This window comes from Acinonyx jubatus, chromosome C2 (genome assembly GCF_027475565.1).
Source record: "Acinonyx jubatus isolate Ajub_Pintada_27869175 chromosome C2, VMU_Ajub_asm_v1.0, whole genome shotgun sequence".
NCBI lineage: Eukaryota > Metazoa > Chordata > Mammalia > Carnivora > Felidae > Acinonyx > Acinonyx jubatus.
This window is the reverse complement of record NC_069384.1, coordinates 113,415,013-113,436,568: the sequence shown is the minus strand read 5'-3', so window position 1 is coordinate 113,436,568 and position 21,556 is coordinate 113,415,013. Positions and strand designations below refer to the sequence as shown.

Sequence of the window (21,556 nt, the reverse complement as noted above, 5' to 3'; positions counted from 1 at the left end):
TTGTGTTTTACTGTTGAATGAACACAATATCAGGGAATTCTGACAATGTTCAGCATGGATCTGGGAGCACATATACTGAAAAATTCACCAGGACATTTTGATGTACACCTTACTTAAGAACCTGGTTTAAGGGACTTCATAGCTTTTGGAATCAGGTTGTCTGGATTAAAATTCCAGTTTAGCAAGCATGGAACACCACAGCTGTAGGCCCAGTCAGAAACACAGTAGTATTAATACTCATCTCCCAAAGTTATGCTGAAGGTAACACAGGTAATGAATTTGAGACAACCTCATGAATCAGAAAGTGTTACATAAATATTAGTTATCAGTGCCCTATTTCTTCTCTGAAGGTGATCTCCTTATATATTGAAGAATAACATTTTTAAAATAAGAATAAGGCCTATTTTTTAATTAAAACCCCAGACAGTCTCTCTGAATCGGATCGTTGCTATTTCTATCCCTGAAGCAGTGCAAACGAGAAACGAGTCAAATTTGGCCAGTACTCGTGACCAATCCAATAATCCCATATTCTGAACTTCAAAGTTGCCAGCAGCGACTTTACCAGCCCCGCCCCAGAACGGCCGCGGTAAAAGCCGACCTCCCAGGGCCGCGTGTCCCTGAACTTCCCCATGCCCTTTGGCAGGCTCACTGCGGCCAGTGGAAGCGGCGGGGTGGGAGCGCGCGGGGATGCAGGACACGTGGGGCCCGCTGAAGGTGCAGCCTGGAGAGACCCGCAGACAGCACTCCTGGGAGCAGCAACCGGAAATGTAGCATTCTGGAAACATGAGCTCTAATCACAGGAGATTCCAACGTGATCCCGAAGGGGTAGGGTCCTGTGAGAAAAGAAAAAAAAAAAAAAGACAAAAAAAAAAAAAATCAGCGAATTAAGGCTCCGACTTCAGCGGCCAGCTGGCAACTCCAAAGAAGTCTCAAGGTCTCACAACAAAAGTGGCTGTGATAGGAATTAGTCCTCCAGAGAACTGATGTATGGTCGCCTTTTATGACAGAGATTACCGGGAAAGGACTTCAGAACACACAGGTGGGGACATTTTGTTATTCATGTTTACGTAACCAAGGATATCAATGTTTTATAGATATACTTCTATTTATAAACACCGCTACCGGGTTTAATTGGATCAAGAGTGACACCTGGTGGAAAAACTTTGCTAAGCTCTATTTTCTATCTCCCCCCAAAACTCAAATTACTTTATAAAATTATTCCACAGTATGATCAAAGCGTCATAATGCCCATGTCTTTGAAAATTGCATCCAAAATCCTGTAACATCAGTCTCCGTAAGAATAACAGCAAAAGGGGACCGAAATAGTGGAACTAGTTTTAAAAGTATGTATGTATGAAGAAACTGATAAGGAAAGGCAACAGTAAATAGAAATAAGACAAATCTTTGTCCCGTTTCTTTGGCATGGTATGAAAATTTTCCATCAGATAAAGAGAACAATTTGAATTTGACTAGGAGTCTATGAGTAGGACTTTTTGAATTGGAAGTAGGTGAAAAACAGTGGCCACTACCTCTGGAAACCCTGCTGAGTGGCCTGGCCCCTGGCAATTGTCCCCTTTGCTTGGGAGGTCCAGGAATCCACGTTTGCCCCCAGTCTATCAGCTTCTGCAATTCACATGTCCCAGCTTACACTGGAGCAGGGCCATCGGGATGCCATCTTGGCCTTCTAACCCCAGATCCTTTCCTCATTTTTTTCTGACCCTAAAATCAGGGCATATGACATTAACACCCAGTTGGACCATAAAACAGAGCCATTGAACTAAGGACTGCCACAGGAGATTCAAGATAGTCACTTGCTGAAACTACCTAGATGGGTATTTGCTCTTAATGATTTCCTTAAAGAATTTATTCTGTTCCCTAAGTGTCCTCTAGGATAATATTTTGCGCCCCTCTCCCCAACAGCAACTATTTGCTGCTGTTCAAGTGGAGGACTTCACCAGCCTTTCAGTAAAGTCTCTGTGCCCTCTGGTGCTGCCAGCTTTCTCTTAGTCTTTCATCTCCCCCTTGTCCCCGCCCCCCATCCCCAATCTGGTGGGATTGCAGCTTTCCAGTGTCTGATGTCTCTTATCGCCTTCTCACAGGACTCTGGGCCCCAATGCAGGGTTTCCATCCCAGAGTGCTCCCTCCCAGCTGTCTCACAATGATTCCTCTGAAACTCACTGAGTAAACATCAATTTGCCGTGAAACAGCTCCCACTCGAGCATCTCCTTTCCACTAGAAACGTGCACTTTATAACTCCCATGCCCGGTCTGCACCACGCTGTCAGTTTGCTCTGGCAGCCCTGTGGAGCCTAATGGTGTAATTCACTCTGTTTGTTTAATTGGTTAAATCAGATTGAAATGTGTTTTTGGCAGGGGTATAGTGTGCTTGCTTGTGTGTATTTTAATTTTCACACACTCGCTCAATGCTGAGACCCAGAGGCGCAGTTTAAAAATTAAAAGTTTACAAAGCCATGCTGATGACAGTCAACAACAATGAATAGGCTTCACAGCCAGCAAATACTTAAAATAAGTTTCATTATCTTAAAGAACTACTGCTCTTCCAGGCCCAAAGAGGTATCGCTCCCTTCTTCAAGGTCCCCAAACCAGGCTGCACCAGCAACCACCAGGAAAGCTTCAGGAAAAGACACAGTCCTGGACCCCATCCCAGGTCTTAGGAACTAAAACCTGGAATCTCTTTTTCTGCAAGCTCTCAGCCAGCCCCACATATTTTCAGTCCAGTGTCTGGAGGCACGGCTCTGAATCACTGCCCAAAGCTCACCTCTTTCAAAAAGGTGTGATAAAGCAATTTTTGCTTGTATTTCCCAGTCTAAAGACATGCATACCATCTTGATTTTTGCCATATCCATGTACCACCTGCACTGCAACTTACCTAATTTATCTAACTTATCTGTATCTGATTTACCTAATATATCGATTGACTCGCATTTTATATAAATGAATTTCATTTTTTTAAAGTTCTTTCACTACTATAAAATCATAACTTTGATGTATATTTTTTCTAATTTTTCTAATATACAATATAATAAGTATACGCCATTAAAAACTGTTTTGAAATGCTTTTCCCTGCAACGACATGCATAGTTTTTGTACCAATGGTACACATACCATACCTGAGAAAACACTGATGGAAAGAAATAATCTGTAGCCCCACTTTTCCTTTCAAAGATGGCCCTAGGGAAAATTATGAATAGGAGAATTTTGTATTGAGGGCTCCATTCTTCACCCACCCTCTGCTTCCTTTAAGCAATAACGAACTAGATCACTGGAGGTATGGCCCAGGTATCAGTAATTCTAATATAAAACCAGGGATAAAACCCATCATGCCATTTCCCTTTCCAAAGAAAATTTCTCCCCAGTTAGGAACTCCCATTACCGCCTCCATGGGGCTACCTTGTATTCATTGATAAACAGAGGGTAAAAGAGCCACTTAAAATATTCTTACAAGTGCAAATCAGAGCCAAAAGGCTGATGTCTTTACTCCAGAATTCCAGGGAATACCAACCTCCAGGGCTGTCCTGTGTTCACACTGCAGTGATACACCTCTGCACCCACCATGGAAGGCCCTGGTTTCTTCCTTTCACCCTCCACCTCTTCTTATTCTATTTTCCCTTCCATTAGTCAAAAATAAATGACATACTTTTTTCTTATTTTGAAAGCAAATATTCGATGTAACAAAAATTAGAAAGAAAAAGTAAGTAACCCACAGAAACCTTTTTAAAGGTCCATAATACAACTGTAGAGACACTTATTTTAACCCTTCAGGTTATATATTCAGAACCCTTTCTAGAATATGTGCCAGGGTATTAGTCACAGATTAATGTGTGCTGAACTCACTGCTAAAAAAGAATGAGAGGTATTTTATTCTTTTTCATTCCTAAGCCAACTCTGCATCCTGAGCCTGAGCTCCATAGCTCATACACTTCAGTTGCAGAACTAGAAATGGAAGCTAGGGGGTGCAAGAAGGCTGAGGCCTCCCCTACCCAGAAGGAGGCTGGTGTTGAGTAGAGGAGGTCTAAGCCAGGAGGACAGAAGGTTCACTAGGGAGGAGGCCAGTGGCAGTGGGTTCTGTGAATGGGGAAGACCCAGGGTCCACCCCACAGAGCCTCCTGTGAATGGGGAATTGAGCCCAAGATTTTTGGCCTTATCCTATAGCATAAGACCCTCGTACCCAGTTTGGCTGAGGAAATGAAGCTGCCATCTTAGAAAAAGGATAATGAGTTCCCACAGAGACCTGACCATTTGTAAGCCCTCTATTTGCTGTCCTCTATATAAAACTCAGCTGAGATGGAATTTCCAGCCAGTTCTGGTGAGTGGGAGAGGGCCAAAGTTACCTCATCTAGAACTCTTAAAGCCTATTGACCAAAGCCACTGAAAAGGGAGTTGAGAGGGGCTTCTCAGGGCAGTGAGGTTTTATATGGATACTTTTAAGGAGACATTAGGGCAACAGGGATCAAATTTGGATTGGATTCTGTCAAAAAGAAAGGGAATTTGCTGATGACTATCTTAATTTTCACCCTGAAAGGAAAAAACTAAAGTGAGAGATATCAGTTTAAAAAGATGGGGCACCTGGGTGGCTCAGTCAGTTAAGTGACCAACTCTTGATTTCGGTTCAGGTCACTATCTCAAGGTTCATGAGATCATGCCCCACATCTGCTATCAGCACAGACCCTGCTTGGAATTCTCTCTGCCCCTCTCTCTCTCAAAATAAATAAAGTTAAAAAATGTTTTTAATAAAAATATAAAAAGAAAGCAGCAGTCATCAGTGTTAGAGAAGATATTTAGTTATCTTTATGGTTATAGAGTGGCCTTGTCTTTATCTTGTTCCAAACATAGTCAGAATGTCACTGTATGAGCATTCTTTATATTCTGTAAACATTGTTAATTTCCACTTGGAAACATCATGATCCAACTGCTAGCAGAGCCATTTTTCACTTTTCTGAACAAAGGAAAGTATTTTCTCTTAGACCAAATTAATATCCATTATATATGTACACATAGATGTTTTTATAAATAAGGAGTATACTATACATACTGTGTGATAATCTAGTTTACCTAATAACATATCAGCAAGAGTTTTTCATAACAGTATTTATCTGCATCATTTTAAATGGGATAGATAAACGGGTTTCCATTGTGTGGATGAGCCATACATATTTAACTAGTCCCATACTGCTCGACATTACATGCCTGTGTGTGTGTGTAAGTGCATGTGTGTGCGTGCACTGGTTTTCTTGGGCTGCCATAACAAAGTACCGTAGACTGGTGGCTAAAGCAACAGAAATTAATTTTCTCAAGGTCCTAGAGGCCAGAAGTCTGAGATCAAGGTTATCAGCCTCTCTCCTTGGTGTGTAGATGGCTGTCTTCCTCTGGTATCTCCTATGATCTTCTGTGTGTGTGTGTGTCTGTGTTCTAATCACCTCTTCTTATAAGGACACCAGTCATATTGGGTTAGAGCCCAATTATATGACCTCATTTTTATTTTTATTTCCTCTTCAAAGGCTCTATTTCCAAATACAGTCACATTCTGAAGTAATGAAGGTTAGGATTTTAGCATATGCATTGGGCTGGGTGGGTGGGGGATACAGTTCTAGAGGTACAGTTTGTGTGTGTGTGTGTGTTTGTGTGTGTGTGTGTGTGTGTGTGTGTGTGTGTGTTTATGCTTTTGTAATCAATGTAGTTATGGATATCTCCATATCTAAGATTTTGTGTATATCCACAGTTAGTTCTTAGGATACATTTCTAGAAGTGAGATTGCCAAATCCAAATAGGACCACAGTTCTAAGGCTTTGGGCAATATTGTCAAATTGCCCTAAAACAGTTGTTACAATGTACATTCTCACAAAGATGAGTAGGGGAGATTTTAGCCCTGTTTCCTTCAATGTGCTTTGTAGTGTTGCAATTATCTGCTTTTATTGGTTTTACATTTGGTAGATTTATCCACCTCCATATGAGTTCAGATGGCCTCAACATGTTAGTGTGACCAAAACTATCCATTTAATTGCTTCACAAGTAAGAGTTTTCATCACTAGTTAATTAAACAAGTCAAAGGGAATGTCCTATTGGTAGTAAATCAGGACTGATTTCCATACACAAAGGTCAACATGTTAAAGTTAAGTTGTTGATGACAAAAATAGTTCCTTGATTTGTATCTCAAGCATTTATTATTTGGTACTCTATGACATTGCAGTAAACATTCGTTGACTATAGTTTAAACACTATCTGATCCAATTAGAATCGTTCGGTTGCAAGTGACAGAAAAACTGAATTTAAATGGCTTAAGCTAAAAGGGAGGTGGGGGTGGAATTCATTGACTCATGTAACTGAAAATCCTGGAAGACACTATAGCCACAGGTGAGGCTTCATCCTGAAATTAAAGTCTGCCGCCAGGATCCACCTCTGTTTGGCTGCCTTGGGACTGGCTCGATGCCTAAGCTGTCTGTGGTGGCCTCTGACAGCCTCAGGCTTTGCCATAATAGTCACAAGATGACTGCAGGAAAATCAGAAGGAAGTCATCATTTGATACTGGGCAGGAAAACAACGAATACCACCATTCTGATTCTCCTAGAATTCTAAGTAGGAAATTTGGAAATCGTTAAGTCTAATGAAGGTGTTTGTTTTGTTTTGCTGGATCAAAGATCTTTTGTTTTCTTCACACAAGGTCTTATGATGAAGCAAAACACGTAAAACAGAATGAAATTGAGGTGCTTAGGTTGAAACCAGGGTGGGGACCCTAAGCCTCAAATATTTCACCCCATCTCCTTTTCCTCATCCTACCTGAACCTCCCACAAGATGCCCTGGTCACTCTAGAGCAGGGAAAATGAGGCCCCGAGCACATGCATGGCTTGCTCTAGCACAATAGCACATGAGTGACAGAGCCAATGGAACTCGAGTGCCCTAACTCTGTCCCCTCTGTCTTACTGATTCCCTCACCTCTGTTTACTTCTCACTGCCATTTTGAATATTATGTTTCACTTCTATTTTTGATTTAGCACCTCTGCCGCCACCAAAGGGGGAAAAAAAAAAAAACCAAGTCAACAGAATTGGAAGGCTCAGTTGTCCACCACGGGTGTGGTGTAGAGGCACAGCCCTCGTGGCTCCACCCATAGTGGATCATTGAGACAGACTAAGGACCAACCAGATTCAAAGTTACACTGAGCTTCTGTATTCTCCAAGTCCACTTGAGGTTTTTATTTTAAATCACCAAGATAATGCCCCAAATCAGTGTTTCTCAGGGTATAACTTACAGATTTTGTGGCTACTTCTCTAAGATTCTCTTAGAAATTCCTGAGTTTAGAAGATAGTTTTGGACAGGGTGCAGGATAAGCAACAGAAGCATAGTGAACCAAAACAACAGTCCTAGGGATAGCTGTCCTACGAGAAAGGAAGGTTTTCAGTTTGACTTTAAGGGAAAGAAAAGTTTTCTTTTAGTACATAGTTGAGAGTTAAAGCCATTATTGAGAAAGAAATTAAAAAGATGACCAAATTTATGCAGATGCAAAAGGAATCCTAAGTGATTAAAAATAAAATAAATACTTTAAATAACTAAAATAAATAAAAATAAAATAATAAACAATACCATCTATGTCTGGTGAGAAGTATACCCCCAAAATATCACCAATACATTTCATTTGCATGTATAGCCAAGGGATAGATATGAGGAACCAATGTAATTCACTGTAGACTCACTCTCTCTCCCAGTTTTAATTAAAGCTTTTCTTATGCAGAAGATTAGTGACATAGAAAAACTGCATTAATAAATTTTCCAAATAAAACAAAATAAAAGGTTAAGAGTCATTGGGAAACTGGGTAACTTTCAGAGCCCCATAGATACAAGATTGTGGGTTAAAGCCAATGGATAAATGTCACAAGAGACCAGGAGGGGAGCAAGCCTCTCCTTTGCAAAGAACAAAATTTGGAGGGTCTCATTAAAGATAACTCCTCCTTTATATGGAGGAAAATAATTTCTATCAGAACAATGCTTTCTAGCAAAACCCATACATAACCTTTTTCATTGTACACTGGTATTCTTCAATTAAAAGCAATATTTAATTTGCTGAAGCTAGATATGTAGAGTCTCTCCAAATATTCAAGGTATAAAAGGAAACATTTTCCCTTGAACATAGAAGAAAAAAATTAGGAGAAAACTGTGTGTGTGTGTGTGTGTGTGTGTGTGTGTGTGTGTATACACACATCCGTTTCAGATCCAAACTCACTTTGTGACATTAGTAACACAGAAATATATTAAACCTATCATTATTTGTGGGTAGAATCCTGAGGTCTAGTGCACAGAGAAATGTGACTGTCAGGAGAAATAATTCAGGTCAGGGAGGCATACATTTTTTTCATCTTTGTGTTTGAATCACCAAAGATATTAATTCACGTCCCCCTGTGACCACTCACTTCACAGTTCACACCTCAGTTTTTTGTCACTTGCTGTTACAATTTTATATTTACTCATCCATCTTTCCCACCACCAAACTCGGCAAAGATGAGGACTGTACCTTACTTATTTAGGATCCAGAAGGTCCTAGGAAAAGGCTTATGCCTCAAGCATTCAACAAACTCAGCAGGCACTCAATAAATAACAGGCAGAAAAGCGATCAAATGAATTGTATCAACACCCCTTCCACAATTTGATTTTCTGCCATTTTTACGTGTGTGTGTGTGTGTGTGTGTGTGTGTGTGTGTGAATTAATAAAAGGTTACGTGTAAATTCCAAAGAAAGATTGGGTCAGAAGATTCAGAGACTATGGCCAAATAAGGATTAGGACTGTGGAAGAAAGTTCTAGAAACAGTGGGTAAAATTAATTTATCCCCAACAATGACTTTTGCCTTTCTCCTTTGTCAATTTAATAAAAAAAGATAATTAAGCCTAAAAATGCAGCATTGTCAGGGAAACAGCAGCTGAAGACAAATAGGGTATACCAGAAGAGGGCACTCTTATCACAGATATTTACAATTAACATTTTTTTGACCGTTTGCCCACAGCAGGGCCAAGGGAGAAAGCCCGGCATTCTTTCCAAAGGAGCTCATAATTCTCCCAGCCAAGCAAGGAAAAGGAAAAACACCAAGGGTAAAAAATCTAGAGAACAATGCCAAAGGTGATGACCATGCTCCCTGGCCATTGCAGTCTGGAAGCAGAGCTTTATATGGCTCTCAAAGGACTATTTACCTCCTCCTCACTAAAACTCAAAAAAAAAAAAAAAAATGCCCAAGGGAAACTATACCAAGCCAACCACATTCTGGTCTGCATTGACCCCTCCCTCTGTATTGCCTTTCAACTCTTTTTATTTCCATTTATTAGAACAAGTCATTTCATTCTAGGGCCAGACCAAACCAGGTTTGGGGACATTTGCCAGAAATCTGTAGTATTAAGTGATAGTGTTCTACTTTTTAGGGGAAGAATCGTTACATTCTCCCTTATGCCCCATGGACAGTGCCTGGGCTTCTGAGCTGTGGAAACAGATGAACCCTAATCTCTGACTTCACCCTTCTTTGGGACAGTTGCAGACTGTAGACCTTTTGATTATCCTCTTCCTCTGACAGCTGTTATTGCACATGATTGATCCAGAGATTGGGAGGTCAGTACCCCATCTCATCCTGTCCCCAAAGTCCTGTCTTCCCCAAGACTAGCTCTGTTTGGGGATTTCACGTTGTGTCCAAAATATATCCTTCTCCTAGAGTATGTATGACTCTACAATTGCAACTCAATTGCCCACCCTGATCCAGCCCTCTTCATTCCTATGAGCTCCTAGGGGTGTCTCCCTGCTCCAGTCCTGGTCCTCGATCAGTCCCACCCCCCTTCCGCCCCCACCCCCTCACCCCCACCATTGCACTGGAGTTCCCTTCCTAGATAAACATCTGATCCTTGACTACTTCAGCCTCACTGCCCATCATTCTTCCCATTGTTTACTCCAGCCAGATTGGCCTCTATGTTGTTCCATGACCATAACTGTGCTGCTGCCTCAGGGCCTTTGTACTTGCTGTTCTCTCTGTCTGGAATTATATTCTCCAATACCCACATGATTCATTCTCTCACTTCGTTCAGGCTGTGCCTAAATATCATGCCCTCCCTGACCATGGGCATCCAAAGCAGTACCTGCCGTATTACCCTCTACCCTCTTACTCCTCTTGCACTGTTTTATTTTTCTTCATAGGATTCATCACTCCTTGACATTATGTTATGCAGCCAATTGTTTATTTCTGCCAGCTCCATGAGGGCAGAGACTTCGTCCCACCTTGCCCAGGGCTGTATTTGCAAGTACCTGGCACTTTGGATGCTCCCAACAAATATGTGCTTAATGAATTAATTAAACCATACCTTTCATCCACTCAATTCTATCCTCCACCCCCTCAGGTATTCCTTATTCATTCCAGAATTAAACCAAACCCTACGGTGTGGCATTCATTCATGGCTCATAATCTGACTTTCTTCTCCTTTTCTGGCCTCATCTCTTATCACACCTTCCTCCCCGCAATGGACCCTGAACGCTAGTCAAACCTAGTAATATACCCTCCACTCTCATGCCTGCAAGCCTTTGCTGCTGCCTTATGTTCCATCATCATCTGTTGAAATCCTGCTAATCTCTCGAAAACCTTCTGACACACTATCTCCCCACAGAGGAGACATCTCTATTCTCCCTCCCATCCCAGCCATTGACAGTTCCATCCTTTGACATCAGTTTGTACATCTCTTACATTGTGTCCTGTGTTACAAATTATTTCTCCATTTAACTTTCTCTACAAGTAGACAAAATACCTCAACCAGATATTCAGTCTTTTAACTCCCAAGCACATAGAGCAGGGGTATCAAACTCAAATGCCCACAGAAGCTAGGCAGAAAGTGAAGTACATGGGTGTATTTGTCTGCTTGGGTTGCCATAACAAAACACCACAGAGCAGGGGTGCAAACAACAGAAGCTTACTTTCTCACAGCTCTGGAGGTTGAAAGTCCAAGATCTAAGGTGCCATCAGCATTGGTTTCTGGTGAGAGCTCTCTTCCTTGCTAATAGATGGCTGCCTTCTCTCTGTCTGAGGGCCTTTCCTTCTCCTCTGTATACACATGGTAAGAGAGAGAGAGAGCACTCTCTGGTGTCTCTTCCTCTTCTTATAAGGACACTGGCCCTAATTGCCTTCTTTTCTTTTTTTTTTTTTTTTAAGTTTGTTGTTTGAGAGAAACAGAGACAGTGCAAGTAGGGAAGGGGCAGAGAGAGAATCCCAAGCACACTCTGCACCACCAACACAGAGCCCGATGCAGGGCTTGAACTCACAAACTGAGCCAAAGCCAAGAGCTAGACCCTTAGCCAACTGAGCCATCTGGGCACCCCGTCCCCCCTGCCTCCAATTGCCTTCTCAAAGGCCCTATCTCCACATATGGTCACACGGGATTCGGGCTTCAAAACATGAATTTTGGGGGACACGGTTCAGTCCATAACGAAGGGCCAGATGGGGTTTAAGAAAACTGGAGGCAGTTCCCCACTCATATGGGGGAGCTACTACTCAGCTCTAGCACACGATCCCAGGCCTGACACACAAGCCTCATATTCCCCAACCTTCAGGATTTGAAAGAAACTGAAAATTGTAGGTGAAATTGTAGGTATAATCTCTTAAATTTAAAATACCGGTAACCAATTAAAACACAGACTTAACTTATGACAGCAAAACATATACCGTCCGCAGGCAGGGTTCTTTCTGCCTGGGGACCAAGAATTGGCAGTGTCCTGGATCCCGGGCCTATAGTGCCGGGCCTATAGCAATGCCTTGTTAAATGGTAAGCAAATGGTTCACTGATGTACTTGTGTGCCATTGTTTGGAAAGCTCTGAAATGAAAATGATTTGGTGGCGAAGTCTGACTTCTGACTTCTGGAAAGACTGCCTACTCCTCCCCCGTTTTCCGTTGTGTTTGTCCACTAACAAGTTCTGCTGTCACTGCCCGCCTCTCCATTCCCGTCTTCCCTGCTCAGCCACACAAACCAGGGCAGACCCTTCTTCGGGGCTGCAATTAATAGGGGAGACGGAGAAACTGGAGTCAGTTCACAAAAAGCCGCAGAAGAGATTAGAGGTCTGAGGAATAAAGATCAGGAGAGGTTAAAGGAACCAAGGTAATTCTGTTCAGAGGTGAGAGGGTTACAGGGTTAGCCAGCAATGGTTTTCAAGTATATAAAAGGCTCGTGTCCAGGACAGTAATGAGCTGTTCTCCCTAGTGAGAACAGAACAAACAGAAAACAGACTCCAAATGCAACATGGGGATTTGGATGTTTTTCCCCCTGATATAGGCATTTGTAAGGACTTCTGTGTTTGAATGGACCTTTACAGTGGAAAAGTTCTTTTTTTCATTCATTATCTCCCTTCTGGTTGTAACATTCTGTGATCCCAAGAAAGTCCTGTTAGAAAAGATTGTTCACAGTAAAAGAGCGAGTTGTAAGGTGAAAGACTTTCATCTCTTCTAAGAAGATGGTGATGTGATGTTGCTCAACTAAGAATATAATATTTCTGTATTTACCTATGAGATTCGCTTCATACAGAAAGCCACAGAAATCCAAATGACTCTGGTAATATGTTCAAGGCCACAGATGGCTATAAACACCCACATCTTCCCCATCATGTGCTTTCCAGCTACATACTGAGAAAGCTAGGTTTTCTCCAGTAAACGAGGAGGGGTAATGAAGATATATAAACAAATAGATACACATGAGCAAACAAACAACCTGTTCCTTAAGAAGTGCAGAGTCATGGTCCTCCAGGACAGAGATGAGCTGCCCTCGCAGGACAGCTGGACGTTTCCTAGGAGCCTCTGTGGTGACTTAACGTTTTCTTAACTTGGGAAGTGAAAGGGACAGCAGGGGAAGGCGTTTGTCTTTGGCAACTCTGGCAAACCTGAGCTACAGGCTCCAAGGAATCCCCCGGCAGAACAACACTGGTAAAGTCCTGGATGTTTCCTGTGTGCGTCCTTTCCCCTCTGTGGCCCAAAGCCCCCCAGCCCCCGTCCCTGGACACCTCCACCCATAGTGGGTTCTTTTTGCCAGGTGCACCCACGGAGAGGGTTAATCAGACCTGGAAGCCAGCCTGTTATCTTTCCTCGCACACTCTCTGACCAGGAATTCCAACCAAAGTGATGTGTCCTTGCTCCTTTCAAAGACCGCCCGTTGTCACATAGCTCGTGGGACTGAATCTGGAGGATTTCCAGGGTTTCAGATAAACACATGCCCTCACACGCCCCGTGCAGGTAAAACCTGCCTGGTTAGTCTGTAACATTCGCTCACTCCCGAATTCGTCTTTCCTCCTTTTTCTGCCACTTCCCAAGGCTTACTTCTTTACTCCGATATCGCCTAATTACATTTTTCTTCCTGGTGGACTTTTAAGGGCACTCAGTACCATATTTTCATATGATTATATTAATCAATGAGGACAAGAATGACTATCAACATTAAATCAAAGAGAAGTGTTTTGGGATGCTGTGTTTCGTGTGGTAGGACTCTATCTGAAGGGTATGATAAGGAGAGGGGATTCTGTTTAATTATAGGTCATAAACTGTTGCTGGACATCTGGACTCAAGGAGACTACACCAGGAATTTGGAAGGCTAGCAAACATGACACAGGTACTTAAGACCATGAATTTAGAAAAAGCTGAAGGGGCATCTTATCTTATTGCTGGTTGTTTCCTCCGATGCTGTTATGCTCAGTGCTATTGTGCTCTGCACTGGCTTAAACAGCCTAAAAATGGAGGGATGAGGTCATTGAATCTACTTTTTTTTTTTTTAGTGTTTTATTTGTTTATTTTTGAGAGAGAGCATGCATGCATGGAAGTGGGGGAGGGTCAAAGAGATAGGGAGGCACAGAGTCTGAAGCAGGCTCCAGGCTCCGAGCTGGCAGCACAGAGCCCGACCCAGGGCTTGAACCCACGAACCATGAGCTCGTGACCTGAGCCAAAGTTGGACGCTTAACCGACTGAGCCACCCAGGTGCCCCTTAATCTACTTTTAATGAGTAGAGATTAAATTACTCATTTGAAATTCTGTCGCATAAATTTGGAGCCAGACAAAACTGGGTTCTAATCCCAGATCTGCCATTTGCTGGGAGAACCTGGCCAAGAAATGTCCATCTCTAAAATAAGGACCATACCAACCTCCAAGGTGATTGTAAAAATTAATTTAAATAAAGATACATCATACACATAGCAGTTGTTAGCACGTTATCTTTCGAGAGATGGAACGCACCTCTCTAGATTCCAATCAAACTTACCTTGAAAGTGCACACCAACAACCTGGAATATTGTGGCAAAAGCAGTCCTGGTATGGGCTCAGAGATTGTACTTCCAGTGTATTTCACTGAGGTACAGAGTGTGTTCAGTGTATCCTGGGCAACCTCCCTCTGTCACCCTTCCTCCATCTTCCAGCAAACTCATCCATATCTGCCCTGCCCCAAGGCTACTCCTCTTCTTACCCTCTCCTTTACGTATGTATGTATTTCTTTATTTTCATTTAATTTTCTTTATTTTGAGAGAGAAAGAGAGAATGAGCAGGGTAGGGGCAGAGAGGGGGAGAAACAGAATCCCGAGCAGGCTCTGCACTGTCAGCAGGGCTCGAAGTCACACACTGTGAGATCACGACCGGAGCCAAGATCAAGAGTCAGACCACCCAGGCACCCCTATCCTCTCCTCTTTTTTTTTTCTTTTTTAATGTTTGTTTTTCTTTTTGTGAGAGGCAGACAGAGCACGAGTGGGGGAGGGGCAGAGAGAGAGGGAGAGACACAGAATCGGAAAGCAGGCTCCGGGCTCTGAGCTGTCAGCACAGAGCCCGACGTGGGGCTTGAACTCGCGTCTCTTACTGCAAGATCATGACCTGAGTCAAAGTCAGACGCTTAACCAACTGAGCCACCCAGGTGCCCCTTTCTCTCCTCTTTAATCAAAACTCTTTTTCCTTTGGGACTGTGATGTTTTGTACATGCTCAGGCAAAGGTATCATCAGTTCCCTCATCAGCCAACTAAAGAGTAAATGAAAAGCTCCTAACTGCACTAGACACTCAAGAGGTCTAGGTAAATGTGAGTTCTCATCCCTCATCTATGAAATGAGAGATCTGAACAAGGTTACCTCTAAATTCCTATAATTCCACAGAAATTCATAGCCAAGTGTGAAGCCAGGGTATATTTGTGTGCTGGCAGAAATTTTTTAACCACCCACACTCCCTCTAATTGGGACTAATCTCCAGTTGGTAGGTTAAGTGATATTTCAAGATACTGAGAGAAACTGGATTGCCCCCAGCCCCCACACGAAGACCACAACAGTATTAAGCTCCTCACCACCCCACTTCTGAAAGGTGATTGGCCCTTGCCTTGAACACAAATATGATTAGAGAATTAAAATTAGGGTTACCACCTGTTAAGAATATTTGTGGACAGTCCAAGGAACCATAGGTCAACTTCATCCTAGAGGGACCCTTTGATCAGAAGCTGTGTCCTCAGGTTATCAGAAACATGACAGGCTTTTTGAGCAGACTCTAAGAATGGCCCAGGCACCCCAGGCTTCTGTAGCATCTCCTGGATTCAGGCTAGGGTGAACTGACCTCAATACGGCACTTGACATTAAGTCAAGTTTGGAATTCTGTGGCTGGTTTGTCAGGCAGAGGACCATCCACAGGACTGATGGCTCCATAAGAGCCCGGTAATGAAATTATGTGCCTAGGATACACAGCTGGCAATTATACTCTCTGTGGATCACTTCAGGCAGCAATAAAGATAAAGTGCTTTATAATGTATTCATTCATTTCAATATAGTCAGTAGTAATGTTAGAAAGTGGTTCATATCAAGAAAAGGCTGTGAACTGCATTTGAAAAGGAAAAATGTGTTTTCTTAAAGGGATTATTTTGGAGAACCAAATGCATGTACATGAGATGCTTCATTAAATCGTAAGTCAGTTTGGCAGGTGATCCTAATATGCTCCTGGCAAAAGTGGGAATTGGAGCCATCGAAAGAGTGGAAACAAATGAGCTACAGGTGTGCCTTGTTTTTGTTCTGGGTCTCGCTTGGATTAATATTGGCCAAATCAAATATATTTCAAAAAGTTTGTAGTAGATCATCCCAATAAGCAGATTTCAAATTTCTGGGAAGCATCAAATATTTATTTGATGGACACACAAGAGATAAAATGTGGTTTCTAGGATGTTCTCTTGGAGACTCAGCAGCTTCTGGGTAAATACCCTATTCTGAAGCTGTTCTCTTCCCCTCTCTCCCAGGAAAGAGGTCACACAGGGGGAAAACTGGACTCTTAAAGGAAGGTGAAAAACACTGAGATAACCACCCAGAGAAGGGGATTGTCTTAGGAGAGGTTCTTCTGATACTTATAAAGAAGGTAAACCTAGAGAGCACCAAACAGGGTCCCTAGCCTTGTAATCCTGCCACCCACCATCTAAACTATTGTTTCTTCTAAGCTAATCCATGTTTTTTTTCTTTTTTTTTAAGTTGGGTTTTGGGGGGGAGGTTGTTTGTTTGTTTGTTTGTTTGTTTAGAGAGAGAGAGAGAGAGAATCTTAAGCAGGCTTTATGCTCAGTGGGGAGCCTGACAAGGGACTCAATCCCATGACTCTGGGATCATGACCTGAACCGAAATCAAGAGTCAGATGCTCAACTGACTGAGCCACCCAGCCCCTAAGCTGATCTATGTTTAAAGGTAACTCATCATCTTCCTTTTCTTCTTCTTCCCAAATTAGCCTCCTTTTTTAACTTTCCTATTTCATTTACTTAATTCACCTATCTGTTGAGAACCTATGTGCCAGGTACAGTGTTAAGGGCAGAGTTAAAACTGAGGCACAGTCTTGGGTTGCCTGAGAGGCTCAGTCAGTTAAGCGTCTGACTTCGGCCCAGGTCATGATTTCACAGTTCGTTGGGTTCAAGCCCCAGATTGGGCTCTGTGCTGATAGCTCAGAGACTGGAGCCTGCTTCAAATTCTGTGTCTCCCTCACTCTCTCTGCCCCTCCCTGATCACGCTGTCTTTCTCTGTTTCTCAAAAATAAGTAACTGTTAAAAAAAAAAAAATGAGGCATAGTCTTTGTCCATTTGCCCTCACATCCTAGTAACAAACAAACAAAACAGAAAATAACCAAACAAATGACTAAATACATAATATATTGTTAGATGAGGAAACATACTAAGAAAAATCAAGCAGCGTAAGGGGAAAGAGAGGAATGGAGTAGTCAGGGAGGGCCTCTCTAATGAGGGTACATTTTAACAATGTCTGTGAACCTGCAAGAACTTTAGGGGAGAGTAATATTTTCATGTTTAGTGTATTGGTTGAAATTTTCAGTTTTCAAATTAGGAAGGTAAAATAAATGCGGGGAGAGGCAAGGTAGGGACTGAGAGTGAGGAAGCAAGTCAGGTGGATAGCTGGGGGAAGAAAGTTCAGGATGGAGAAACTGGCAAGTAGAAAGGCCTTGAGGTGGGATTTTGCAGGCCTTGTTCAAGGAGCAGCAAGGATATCTGTGTGGCTGGACAAAGTGAGCAAGTGGGATGAAGGGTAGGGCACGGTTCTCGGTTCTTATTCCCCTCCAGCATGGAAACTACAGATGCCTTTTACTCCTCCAACCTTTTCCTTGCTTCATCCCACTATATTTGGTTATCTTTTCTAAAGGATGATTCTCTAAAATCACCCTCTCCCCACTCTCCCACCGGAAGGCAGGCTCCATTCGCTTTATGCCTGGATTACTGAAGAGCATCCTAACTGGCCTTACAAACCCGTGCAGCAGCATCTATTGCTCTAATCACTTTAAGCTTCCAGATTAATCTTCCTAGAGCATTGCTTTCATCAAATCTTTTCCTCCCTTGCATAAAAATGGCTTAGCATTACCTATAGGACAAAGCTCCTTAGCGTGCCCTTCCTCCATTCCTGCCTCAATCTGGCCTCAACTCCATCGCTCTGTGTCTCTGTTCCCACCTTCCCAACTCCAGCGACCTCCCCCCCCATCATGCCGTATACTGGGTGTCCTCACTCTCAAGCCTTGAAGCCCAGCCGAAGACCCACTGTAGCCCCTCCCAAAAAGATTGTCTCCTCTCTTGAACAGCTGGCACACTAAGTCGCAGACATATCTCCAATTTACTGTCTAATGTACAGCACTTATAAGGCTCAGAGCTTTCTTCCTTAGTCCTAGCTCACTGGTTATACTAAATTCGTTGAGGCCGGGAACCAGGTCTCTACATCCTATACATCATTTGAGTGTCATGTATTTACAAGCCATTCTTTATATTATATGTGGTCAATAAATACTAACACAGAAAAAGTTCTAGGTTGTTAGGCATTGAATTGGGGGAAAAAACGAAATAAAATGATGGTATTATGTCAGTGAAGCCATCCTTTTTCTGCAGACAAAAGGGGCTATTCGATGCAAGGTCATTTTCCTTGTCATTTGGAGGAAGGTAGCCCAGCAGCATGGTCTCCGACATCTTATTTTGTTCACCCCTATATTCAGTAACTAGCTACCTAAGTAATCAGATATCTTACATATTTATTTTAAGCACTGAGTATACGTAACTACAAACTTTCTAGGGAAATGCTATCAACGTGACTGAATAAAATGTAGAAACTGTGCACAGCGATATGGACTTCTAGTAGGGAATGCTAACAGATCTGAAGAGCTTTATAGAGTGAAAAGATACATTTCTTCAGTCTTCAGTACCAATATCAACAGGTGGGCAACAGCAATATTTTTTTCCTACACAGAAAGCTCACATGGGTGCCAGTAAAAACATAGGCGAAGTTCATAAATCTTGCATTGTTACGGAGAAAATATATAATCTCATTCATGAATCAAAACGTTTCTAACAAGAAACCAAAGTAAAAATTCCTTCCACCTTTGAATGCCTGATGGCCTTGCACACAGTTGCCCAGCAGAACTGAACTGTCTGGACAATATTTTATGTGTGTTCTTTGAAATTAGCACCTGCTAGAGTCTTTGAAGTCCTGTCTTTCAAAATCATAATAACCATAATTAGGTTTAAAATAAAGGATGCAAGAATTCTGTATTCAATTCATATTTCATCTGGTTTCGGCAAGATGAAGCCCTTGAAGGGACGGGTGGGTGTGTAGGTGGCTGGGCGGGGCTGGGTGGCAAATCATTAACTTTGCCCTTTCTCTTGATTCCTGGAAAGCCAGGCTGCTCTGGTTACACCCCCCATGAAGGCTCAGGACAAGACTTGCTCATGATGACAGTAGGCAAAGGCCTTTCCTGACACGAGATGCAGCGGCCCGTGTACCCTCTGGGTCTTTCCACTAGCTGAAGCCTCGAATTCCTTCGTTATTGGATAATTTGTACAGCTTTCTTCCTTCTCCGTGAGCCCGCAGGAATTCTAAGGAAAGATAATACTTCGAGCTGTCTTGTATATCTTAGGGCAAAGGTTGAAATTCTAGGTTTACAGGGCCAGGCAGGGCTAGGAGGGGACGGAAGCGAACAGCTCCAGTGAGCCCCGGCAACATGGCCCACCTTCCTCCTGCCAAGTCTGCTGACGTTCCTGAAGAAGCCCAAAAGCCACTTTTCTATGTGAAATCCACCCCCTCCCTTTTTCTAATGTTGACAACTAACTATGGCTTGTTAAAACACCGTATAGATCAGGGGCAGGCGGGTGGCTCCGTCATTTAAGCGTCGGACTCTTAAACTCAGCTCAGGTCACTATCTCACAGTTCATGGGTTTGCTCCCCGTGTCGGGCTCCGTGCTGACATCATGGAGTCTGCTTGGGATTCTCTCTCTCCTCTCCCTCTCTCTCTGCCCCTCCCCTGCTCGTGTGCTCTCTCTCTCTCTCTCTCTCTCTCTCAAAATAAATAAACATTAAAAAAAAAAAAAACTGTACAAACCAGACCAAATCCAGCTGCAGGCCAGCAGTGAAACTTGTTCGCAAGCTCGTCTCAGTACAGCGTGTGGGCAAAGGGTGGGTAAGAGCCAGTATCCACCTGGTGGACAAAGGCAAGAGGGAGGGGCAGTGCTTCAGAGAGAATGCAAAGGTCTGGTGAGTTGAGCAGCTTTGCCAAAAATGTGCTCTGCAGCAGTTTGTATGTGAGCCCTTCACCGGGAGGGAAGGGATCACACAAGGAGCCTCTGGTGGCAGCCTTCGCCACAGCCCCTTCGCCCTGAAGTCCCCTTCGCCCACAGCCTCTCTGCCTCTACTCCACCCTTCATTCAGGCCCACCTTATGCCATTCCTGGGCACATTTAAAAATATATAAGTTATGGTGTTGCCAATATAAAGTCAAATATGAACCAGGTTAGAGTATATTCATTTTTTTTCTTCTGATTTTAAAAGAAATTTACATTTTTTTCTCGGGCCTTAGGCCCGGGCTTACAGCGCCTAAAAGATAAAGTTGGTCCTGCCTCCAGCGCAGCAGTGCTTGGCTTAAATGCCAGGTGAAAACTCTTGGTTATTAGCTACTGGTGCATGTCACTGTAAAAATGACAAATCAGTAGTCACGTTAGGAGGCAGCTGCGTTGCTGTGGACATAAGCATAGGCCATAAAAATGGAGTGCGTGGGTTCAAATCCCAGCCTTGCCATTTGTAATTTAAGTGACATCAGGCAAGTCATCTGCCCTCTCTGTGCCTTGATCTCCTTATCCATGAAGGAAGAATAACAATACCTCTCTGGGGATCACCGTGAGGATTAAATGGGTTAGTATATGTAAAAAGCTTAGAAAGTCACCTGGCAAAAGGAAGAAACAAACGTTAGGTATTATTTTGTTCTGTTGTGTTCCCACAACTGACTGGCTTTATGGTTCTGAATGTTGATGAAATTACTGCATTAACATGTAAAAACTCTTGAAGAACCAAGCATTCTCTGGTCACGAAGGCAATAGCTTTAATCTAGATTCCCTAAAGATAACAACTCTATAAAATTCGAGAGGTAGATGAATATCTATGCAGGCTTGGCTTGGCTAATTTTTCATTTTATTTTGTGTTCTTTCTTTCCTGATTTCCCCCATTTGTCTCTAAAAGAAGTTCAAAGTGGAGACTTGAACTTAGAAACTTATCCATGGATTGTGTTTTATATCCTGAAGAGATATGGTCTTTCAATAAATATGCCTTGCATTTATCAAGTGTCTAGCAGCCTTCAAAGCACTCAAACATTATACAATGTTATGCACTTGAATTAGCTAAAAACAAGAGGGAATTTTAGAAAATTTCATGACACTGGGAGGACCCAGAGTGCCGATCTCCCTCGTTGTCCTGGGGTAATCGTCAGCAGTGATTTCTGTTGTTATCCAGAGAGGCATAGAGTGAGCAGGAGTCTCTCAAGTTATCAGCCCATCCCTCATTTGCTAAACACACAGTTGTTTCCTCAAGGCCATGTTGGTGAGTCTCAAGCTCTTCATGTCTAGTCTTGCCATCTCTGTCATCATTTTGCATATGTTGCTTATTCTGAGTTCTTTTCTATGAATCCACCCGTACCTGTAATGCTAGAATTGTTGCAGCTAAAGGCAGTTACAGACTTTTGTGCAGATTTTACATTTCTTTTGGTGGAAACAAAAAGTGGTGCTCAAAACTGCATGTTAAATGAATGAACAAA

General features: G+C 42.7%; 1 protein-coding gene across 1 annotated transcript in view; it reads left to right on the top strand.

The window, feature by feature from the left end:
* Positions 1–909: 909 nt before the first annotated feature.
* GYG1 (glycogenin 1) overlaps positions 910–21,556 on the top strand; it is a 75,004-nt gene continuing 54,357 nt past the window's right edge. The window contains exon 1 of the mRNA XM_027061633.2: positions 910–1,039. Coding sequence (XP_026917434.1) covers positions 988–1,039 — 52 coding nt within the window. The 5' untranslated portion in view covers positions 910–987. The remainder of the gene's footprint in view (positions 1,040–21,556) is intronic.